The sequence below is a fragment of the Cryptotermes secundus genome, unplaced genomic scaffold (assembly GCF_002891405.2).
Source record: "Cryptotermes secundus unplaced genomic scaffold, Csec_1.0 scaffold548, whole genome shotgun sequence".
NCBI classification, from domain to species: domain Eukaryota; kingdom Metazoa; phylum Arthropoda; class Insecta; order Blattodea; family Kalotermitidae; genus Cryptotermes; species Cryptotermes secundus.
The window spans coordinates 3,022,328-3,033,097 of NW_019732380.1; the positions used below are offsets into that span (position 1 = coordinate 3,022,328).

A 10,770-nucleotide genomic window follows, 5' to 3' on the forward strand; every position below is an offset into this window, starting at 1 on the left:
TAAAAATACAAGGGAATGTGCACATTCTGCCTTTTTATTTTTCACTTACACTTCTTACATTTGTCATCACTTTTTACAAGAGTAACTGATTTGTGATTTGGTGTCCAAGGTCCACGACTTTCATTGGCATAAAAATCCATAGGATAATTCTGTTCATCAGCTTGAAATTCTGCCTCGCGAAGTGCAATGGCTCCTTCATATGGTGTCAGCAGTGGTTTATCAAAAGCCTTGCCCCAGTCTATGGAAAGTCGTGGACAAGCAACTTGTATCCAGGCTCCAATATCAGGGAACAAACGCAGTTTATCCGGGAAAATTTCCGATAACAAAACAACTACACCTTCTTTAGATAGTTTTGTTAACCGACCCTGAAAAATTACATGTAATGATTTCATAGTCATTATTAAGAATTATCCTGCAATGGAAACATGTGAACTATTACAACAGAAGAATGTGAAAGCTGGGGATTAACTGCCACAGTAACACCACGTGTAGCTGAGTTTGCATCAACTCATCACTGAGATAGTCTAAAGAGGGAATTTTCAATGGGTGCATCCTGTTGTGTCAATTATATAAAATTCTTTAGTAGAATCCGTCACAACACAACAACAAATCTGCAATCTGTCTTCCTACCAGACCAGACATAATACATGTAAAATGAGGTACCCATCAAAAAAGCAAAGAATACTGCATGCATATCAATGGGCCTCCAAGTAGTTAAACAACTTCATACGTGTATATGACAAGAAAACTATTGCCATATGTCCACAAAAACAAGAAATACAACATAACAATACGACTACAACAACATATAAAATAAGACATATTACATGTACAGCTTTCAATTATATTTTTAATTGTATAACTTATTCTATTAAAAGATCTTTATCTTTTGTTGTATTTTATATTTTGTATTATTATATTGTGATATATTCATTAAGAATCCAGCACTACTTACCAATCATATAAAATGCAGTTCAATAGTTTAAGAATGTGGTAATTGTGTATTTGCCTTATGATGGCTTTCTAAAAAACTGAAACATGTAGCTAAATACTATTAAACATTAACTGTTTCATTGTGATTGATTCTAATAAAGAATTTTACTAAAGTGGAAATTGTCATATTTTCTCCTGACTCCATGCCTATGAAGTCTTAATTCTGGAAAGTTCAGGTTGCAGTCTTCTAGGATTTGAAGCTGAGAGCCTGGAAGGCTAGTTCTTTTCAGATTAATATTCTCAAGGAGGTGGTCTACCTTACCTGGTCATGCACCAAAAATGAATATAAATTTCCAGAATTTTTGTAGTTTAGCTAAAAATACCAATGTTTTAGTGGAACTTGCTGCATTCTTCACAGTTTACATATCTACCAAACTACATGGTGTCACATGCCACAAGACCATGAACTTAATACGAATCACTGTAAGAACTTCAAATCTCATATTCTGAGAAACTGCTTCATGGTTTATTTAATAACACTTCATGAATGCAAACATTACATAGCACCAATCATTCTATTAATCTCTTTCTATTAAACTTCAATATTTAAAATATAATGAATGTGCGTAGAGGGAAGAAAACAATGTTGATAATCGTGCAGAAACAGGGAAAGTCTCAGTTCACTGTTCATTATGAAAGTGCAAAATCCTAATTTAAAGTTTCTCCATAGGCAATAGATTTAAACACTAACTTGAAGTAGATGAGCCCTTCTTGAGAAGCCACAAGTTGTGCAGCCACTCAAGAACTTCCTAGCATTTTATGGAACCTGAAGCTTCATTACCATGATCAAAAGAGCCCTCCACTGGTCCTTATCCTCAGCCAGATCAATCCAATCCATACCACCCTTTCCTATCTCTCTATAATCCATTTTAATACCCACCCACCTATATCTTTGTCTTCCTAGTGGTCTATTTCCTTCTGGCTTTACCACTAATATCATACATCTCCCCCATTCCTGCTACATTCCCTGCCCATCTCATCCTCCTTGACTTGATCATTAAACACTAAACTGAGAAAAAGTTAAATTAAGGTAATTTAGAAATAAGATTATGGTACTGGAAACATACACACTGAACACTAAATAGGGGAGAATCTAATACTGAGAACACAAAATGGCAATTTATCTCTCCTAATAACACACTAGAGACATAAACCAGTACATAATTTTACTGTTGTGCATTACTGGCAAATCAGACAGAAAACAGACTGCAGCAAAAAACTAAAGTCTTCTTTCTGCTATTACTAATGACATGAACATCAACAGAGAAGTAAATATATAATTTACTACAAAGAGAAAATTTCATACAAGCTAAAATAAAACATAAGATAACAATCTTCTGGAGTGGGATGCCATACAGTCTAGAAAAAAATCACTGATGTTTCAGAGGATGATCCTGCTTCCATCTCCAAGACTGAAAATAAGCCAGTCATCACAGAATAAACCTCAATTTCAACAGAACATCCTTCAACTCCAAATAATACTGCATTACACCATTCTAATTTGGTTTGTGTGTTCCATTTTTATGTATACCTGAAAGTGTTCCATAACTTTAGTACTCCCCTGGCGGCCAAGAGTTCCAAGGATTAGACCAAATCTTGAAGCATTGCTTGCCTCACTAATTGCTTGTTTCCTTACAGTCTGCATTTCAATGTGACCATAGAATTCTTCTGTAAACTTTTTGTCATATGGATCATACCTGTAAGTAAAATAAGACAAATTCATGTGAAATTAAAAAATATCATGGTTATAGTGCTGCAACATCCAACACAAGAATTATATTAAATTCACTCCCCTACAAATTATTTGCATCAATTACTGGTATCTCACGAGGAATGTACATTTCTATACATTACTCACTGACTGTTTCAAACTACTATTTGAACTTCATCCATTACCTGGGTTTATTAAAACCACTACATTTTGGAAACTGCTTCTATTTCTGTCTTCAGGCGAACAGGATACAATAGAAAACCTGCTCCGTTGGGCCCCACAGTACTGGTAGTCTTAAACAACGGACCAGCAGCTTTGCTAAGAGGGCCGACACAGTAGGTTTCCTTTCACACCCCGTTCACCTGAAGATGCAAACATAATCAATTTTGAAAATATGTGCATTGGTTTTAGCAAATAAGACAACAGACAAAGTCCAAAAAAAAAAAATAGTTTTTAAATATGTCATACCAATGCCAAAAAGATTATTTGTATAGTTTAGAAATCACTACATTACAGTTGATACGTCAATTAAACATGATGAATATATAGACAATGTGAGGTTTGGGATTCTGACATCCTATACTGGGTAGTTTCATAGATACATATCAATATTTTGGAACATTTGCACATATCTACTGAACTACGGGGCATCACAACCCAGAAGACTATAATGTTGATGTAAGGACTATTGTGCACAACATTTACATGTTAATTTTAGGTATCCATTGGTTCAGAAGTCCTGGGATGGGTGTGACTGACTAAGAATGCAGAATAAAGTTGTTGCATTATGCAAGACAGAATAAGAGGGAAATTATATTTTTCATAGGATTACACGTGGCATTCATATTAACTTTGTTGACTGCTAGGCCTAACTATTCCCACCTAGTGAAAGGACTGCACCTTCTTAAATAAATCCAGGAAAAAGTTTAGAGCAAAATTACATAAACAAAAACTGGGGATCCTTGACTGGACTCAGGCAAGCAAAGGGAGCTGAGAGTGTGATGGAACTGTTGAAGTTAAACAGGAACCAGCTACGATGGGTGGTGGGACTACTTACAGGACACCTCTTCAAACTGGGACTAAGTGATAGTTCCACTTGTGAGAGGTGTCAAGAAGAAAATGAAACAGCCACACATATCCTGTGTGAATGTGAGGCCTTAGCTTATTATTATTATTATTGTGTTTTCCCCAGTACTTGCCTGTAATTTGTCTTTGACTTATAATGTGTTTGTCTATAATGTAATTCTCCCTCGTTGGTGTCTCCACCTTATCGTGGTGAGGGGGTTTGAGTATGCCAAGGACCCTGAGAGCTATACCAGCGGTAGCGTAGCTACTGGCAGGGCCTCCCTTGCTGGACAGGTCAAAGGGTAGGCATCAGACGAAGAGAGACACCAAAAACTGATGCCGGAAGCAGCGTCATCAGTAGCGACTTGAAGCACAGAGCAAATGATGCTCGAGATGGTTCAAGTTCGTATAGCAGCAGGCGTGACCAGAGTGGTTTGAACGGCTGCTGTACTGCGATGTGGAAAGCAAATGGAAAAACTACCACATTATCACTTTTCCTGGATAGTCTCTTTCCAAAAACAGAGATACCATATATGCGAGATGTTTCCTCTGGAGGCAAAACAATCCGGAGGTAAACTACTCCCCCAATCGGATCTCCGGGGGGGAGTGTTTCTAGAGGAAATGTCATGCAGGCGTTACAACAAGAAAAAGTGCGAAGATCAGAAGAAACAGCATGGATACAAGATTGGAACATGGAATGTCAGGACCTTGAATCAAGCAGGAAAATTGGAGAATTTGAAAACGGAAATGCAGAAGAATGAAGTGTCTGTGCTAGGTGTCAGCGAAGTGCGGTGGAAAGGACAAGGTGAAATAAGAAGCGGTGATTATACAGTGTATTATTCCGGAGGTGAACGGGCTGAAAGAGGTGTGGCAATAGTGGTGCATAAAAGTGTAGTGAGGAGTGTTGTTAAGAAGATTGCTTGTAATGACAGAATTATTGCTCTGAAGTTAAAGGCGGAACCGGTAGATATACTGATTATACAAGTGTACATGCCAACATCAGAGTATGAAGATGATGAAGTGGAAAAAGTGTATGACACAATTGAAGAAATTCTTCAGGAAGATGGAAGAGGAGACACAAACAGCATCATATTGGGAGACTGGAACAGCATTGTTGGAGATGAACCATATCAGAATATTGTTGGATCACATGGACTAGGAAGACGGAATCACAGAGGTCAAATGCTTATTGACTTTTGTGAACGAAATGGATTGATTGTTACCAACACTTGGTTCAAGAAGCCAAAGAGAAGAATTTACACATGGAAGGCACCTGGGGATTGGAAGAGGCATCAGCTGGACTACATCCTTGTGAAACATCGATTCAGAAACAGTGTGAAGGATGTGAAGACGCTTCCTGGGGCAGACATTGACTCTGACCACAACTTGCTGGTTGCCAAGTTCCGAACCAGGTTGAAGAAAATTATAGGATTTCGAAAGCGCAGACCCAGATGGGATTTGGAGAAGTTATATGCTCAAAGACAAAGCGTGCAAGAGACTCTAGAAGAGAAACTCGGTGCAATTGAAGGTGAAAGCGGAAATGCTGAAGCGCAGTGGAACGATATAAAAGAATGCATGTTAGATACTATCAGTGATTTGGTAGGTAAAGTTGAGAAGATAGCAAGAAAACCATGGGTTACACAGGAGATGATGAGTAAAATGGAGGAGCGAAGGAAATGGAAGAATGTCAACAATGAAGAAGGCAGGAGGAAATACAGGAGACTGAGGAATGAATTGAAAAGAGCCACGGACAGGGCCAAAAAGGAATATCTTGAGAAGATATGTAATGAGATTATGGAATTTCAAAGAACAGGCCGTTATGATTTGATGTACATGAAGACAAAAGAACTAGGATGGAAAGAGAATCATGGGATTCAAAATGTTGGCATCGAAGACTCCCAGGGGAATAGAATAGTAGATCAGAGGCAAGTGCTGAAAATTTGGGAAAATTATATTTCAGAACTATATGATCGACCTAATCGGCCAGAAACCTTAGAAGTTGAACCGGAAGAAGAAGTAGATACAGACGAGAAAGGACCATATATTTTACAAAGTGAGGTGGAAAAAGCTATCAAGGAAATGAGGAAGGGAAAGGCTACAGGAGATGATGATGTACCTGGAGATGTGCTCAAGTTACTGGGAGAAGGTGGTTTGAAAACACTGACAAAACTAATGAACACCATATATGAAAGTGGAGAGTGGCCCAAGGACTTTACAGAAGTTACAATGATTGCCTTAAAGAAAAAGACAAAAGCTACAAAATGCAGCGACCATCGCACAATAAGTCTTATTGCACATACAGCAAAGATAATAGCAAAGATACTTAAAAGAAGAATTGAAAGGAAAATAGAGGATGTACTTGGAGAAGATCAGTTTGGATTTAGAAGAGGAAAAGGAACCAGGGATGCAATTGGGATGATGAGAATTATAGCGGAACGAACTTTGGAGATAGATGAAGAACTGTGTGTTTGCTTCATAGACTGGCAGAAGGCATTTGACCGGGTAAACTGGACCAAATTAATGCAGATCCTGAAAGAAACAGGTATCGATTGGCATGAAAGAAGATTGATTAGCAAATTGTACATGGATCAGAAAGTTAGAGTACGACTGGACAGGGGGGAGACAGGAAGTGTGCAGATTGGAAGAGGAGTTCGACAAGGATGCTGTTTATCACCAATTCTGTTCAACTTGTACAGCGAATGCCTTACCAAGGAAGCTCTGGATGGGCTCGGTGACTTCAAAGTAGGAGGGCAAATTATTCAAACTGTGAAATATGCAGATGACCTTGTGTTAATGGCTAAGGAAGAAACTGTGCTACAGGGCATGATTGATAGACTAATTGAAATTGGAAGGTGCTATGGCATGGAAATGAATGTGGAGAAAACAAAAGTAATGAAAATTTCGAGACAACCAACCCCAGTCACAATAAAGATAGACCAAAAACAACTGGAGAATGTGAAATGTTTTAAATATTTGGGTAGCTTGTTAACAGATGATGGAAGGTGTACTTGTGAAATTAAATCCAGGATTGCCATGGCAAAAGCTGCATTTAGCAAGAAGAAGAATCTTTTTACCAGCAAATTGGACTTAAATTTGAGGAAGAAACTAGTGAAATGCTACATTTGGAGCATAGCTCTGTATGGGGCTGAAACATGGACACTTAGGGCAGTAGATCAGAAACATCTGGAAAGTTTCGAAATGTGGTGTTGGAGAAGAATGGAGAAGATCAGTTGGACCGATTATGTGAGAAATGAAGAAGTGTTAATTAGAGTCAGTGAGCAGAGGAATATCCTACATGAAATAAGAAAACGGAAGGCTAATTGGATTGGTCATGTTTTACGCAGAAACTGCCTTCTAAAAGAAGCTATCGAAGGAAAGATAGATGGGCGGATAGAAGTGACAAGAAGACGAGGAAGAAGACGTAAGAAGATGCTGGATGACCTTGGGGACAGAAGAGGATACTGTCATTTGAAGGAGAAAGCTCTAGATCGCATTAAGTGGAGGAATTGTTTTGAAAGAGACTGTGGACCTGTCGTCTTGACAGATTACTGATGCTGATGATGATGATGATGATGATAATGTAATTACTTTCATCTACACTGTGCTCTGTCTGTAATTGGCCTTGGGGCTGTTGACTTGGCACATAAATAATAAAGAATTGAATTGAATTATTATTTCTTCCTTATTCCATTACATCTATAGTAAGCTAAAGCCTTAGATACAGAATTGTGTCAATTTATCTTGCTAATACTATCAAGCAATTGTCAAAAAGACTTATAATATATGACACTGTTTGTTTACATCATAATACAATTACTCTCTAGCACAATACAGTCAAAATTATCATTTAAAATAAAAATTTAAGATAAAAGTTTCCATCAAAAGTAACAGAATATTTTGGTCCTATAGTTTTAACATACACAACAAATCCAACATATAAAAACATTCAATTATAAGTATGGTTATCGTACATTCACGATGATTATCCATTTACTGTACTACTTAACATCTTATATATTTATATAGTTGTATAATCATTATCTCTTAAAATATTCATCCAGTGTATAAAAAGAATTTAAATAAAGAAATTCCTTTAAATTGTTTTTAAACTTATTTATATCATTAGAAGTTATTTTAATTTTATTAGGTAGTGCATTGTAAATCCTTACGGCCATGTGAATTACCCCATTACCATATTTTGCCTAATTTACCTGGCTCACATGTATGTCCATATTATGTCTAGTGTTTACTTCATAGCGATCCCTATTTGTATCAAATATTTCTCTATTTTTTACTACAAACATCAGCAGAGAGTATATACTGTGATCTTAAAGGAAATATATCCATATTCCTAAACTGTTCTCTGCATGACTCTCTGTAGCCACATCCTTTTATCATTCTTATAACTCTCTTTTGTATCTTAAAAACTCTTTCTGCATGTGTTGAGTTACCCCAAAACATTACTCCATATGTCACAACAGAATGGAAGTATGAATAATAAACACTTTTTAATGTTTTTACAGACACCACTGGTTTTACATTTCTTATCATATAACAAGCTGTATTTAACTTCTTTATTATCTCATCTATATGTCTATCCCACATTATATCATTTTGGATAGTCAGGCCAAGAAATTTTATGTGATTTGTATTTAATAAAACCGTTCCTATGCCTCCCATATCTCTTAACTACACTATTTTTTACAGTGAAGTTTATATAATATGTTTTCATTNGTTATTTTTTACAGTGAAGTTTATATAATATGTTTTTATTATATTAAGTGACATTAATTTTTTTTAAACCAGTCCTCCAGCATCCTATATACTTCATTTATTGTATTTTTAAGATTTATTGGATTGTCTTGAGATTAAAAATCTGGCATCATCAGCAAACAGAATGGAATATTCTTAGTCTCTAAAATCTTGGGTAGGTCATTTATATATATTAAACAGCAGTGGTCCCAGTATAGACCCTTGTGAGACACCATTAGTTACTTTAACCCATCGAGAGTTTACTTTACTACTGTTTGTCCCATTGGAGATAGCAATCCTCTGTTTTCTATTCAATACATATGACTTATATAGGTCATACTGTTTGTCTTTTATTCCATAATACCTCAATTTATGTAATACTATATCGTGGCTAACCAAAAGCTTTTTCTAAGTCACAGAAAATCCCACAGACTTGCATTTTTTTATTTAATGAATCTAGTATTCCAGAGATAAGTCTATAAATTGAATTTTCAGTCCCTTAATTTTCTCTAAATCCAAACTGGTATTTGCTTAATATACTATTATCATTCAAATGTTTTAACAATCCACTATGCATTACCTTCTCAAATATCCTACTAACAGATGACAATATGGATATAGGTCTGTAATTTGATTGTAAGTTTTTATCACCTTTTTTGTGTATTGGTACAATTGTAGCATATTTTAATCTGTCTGGGAATATACCCTCTGTTACATAAGTAACTTATAGCTTCATTAATAAAGATTTTACAGGCTTTGAGAAAAATAGAAGATTTAATTAACTTAGGATGGAAAAATGATCAAATAAAGGGAGATACCACCATAGTACCTGTAAACAGAAACGAAATCCTCATAAATAGCGAGAATGAATTTAACCAACTGGCCATCTTAGATCCCGTAGAAACTTGTCCCAGAACATCAAACAGGAAAAAAAAAGTTCCAGTGACCAGGAAAAATTATTTTTTATGGTAAATGATATTCACAAGGTACCCGATATACTTCAGATCACTCCCCCCAACTCATCCACTGCCACCATACATATAAATATTCAATCTCAGATAGGTTGTGTGGCTGTAGAGTGTGGCTGTAGAACATGTTCCTGCAGTTAACTCTTTCAAGATATACCATCAGAATTTCCGGGGACTGAATAAATCTCAGCCTATGCTTAAAACATTAAATGTACCGTATTTACACATGTATAGGCCACACATTTTTTTTGCCAAAAATTCAAGAGGAAAATTGGGGTGCGGCTTATATTTGAAATATTCGAAATCACACTTCATTTAAAAAAAAAATTATATTCATAATTAGTAATACAGGGTGTTCTACTCCTGAAATAATATTCCAAGAAAATTATTTTTTCTATAATGTCTGTCTGAAAATTGTGCTGCAGCCTATACACGCACGCGGCCTATGCATGCGTAAATATGGTATTTCATCAAAATATAAGAGGGCTCCAGCATAAAATTGTTGAACTGACTTGTATGCTGTATAGCCATGACTTAAGTCCACACATTATTTGTATCACAGAACATTATTTGGTACAGCAGAAATTATTAACAATAAAACCTGAAAATTATTATCTGGCCTCCAACTTTTCACGTCAATATAATACTGAAGGTGGAGCATGCATCTACTGTAAATCCGATCTGAGCTGTAATTTAGTGGATATTTCTAAATATTGTATTGAAAAGGTCACAGAGGCTTGTGCAATTCAGACGAAAATTGGTAACAATATTTTTATATTTTTATGTATTTATAAATCTCCTAGTGGTAACATCCAAGAATTTGTCAATCAACTAGAAATAATTTTAAAATTTTTATATAAGCCTAAGTTAGAAATTATATTGTGTGGTGATTTTAATGTAAACTTTTTAAGTAATTCAAATAATGTTCACCAGATAATCTCACTTTTGTATACATATAATTTATGTCGCGTTGTCGACTTCCCTACAAGGATAACCAAAGAATCTAGCACTGCTATAGACAATATATTTTTGGATTATAATAGGTTAAACACTGTTCAAGTATATTCGGTAATGAATGGGCTCTCAGACCATGATGCACAATACTTGATGATAAATAATGTTTTTGAATCTCAAGTAAAGAACAATAAGCTTGTTAGGAAAAGACTAATAACCAAGTCTAGAGTCTTAAAATTTATTGACATGTTACACAATGAGGAATGGGACGGTACCCTGGATAACACAGATGTTAATGCTAGTTTTAATAAATTTTTGAGTACCTTT

The 10,770-nt window shown here is 35.7% G+C and overlaps 1 protein-coding gene across 1 annotated transcript in view; it reads right to left on the minus strand.

Moving 5' to 3' along the window:
- Positions 1-13: 13 nt before the first annotated feature.
- LOC111867598 (2-(3-amino-3-carboxypropyl)histidine synthase subunit 1) overlaps positions 14-10,770 on the minus strand; it is a 20,434-nt gene continuing 9,677 nt past the window's right edge. Inside the window, exons 2-3 of the mRNA XM_023857589.2 lie at positions 2,525-2,690; positions 14-365 (exon numbers count right to left, since the gene is read on the minus strand). Coding sequence (XP_023713357.1) covers positions 42-365; positions 2,525-2,690 — 490 coding nt within the window. The 3' untranslated portion in view covers positions 14-41. The remainder of the gene's footprint in view (positions 366-2,524; positions 2,691-10,770) is intronic.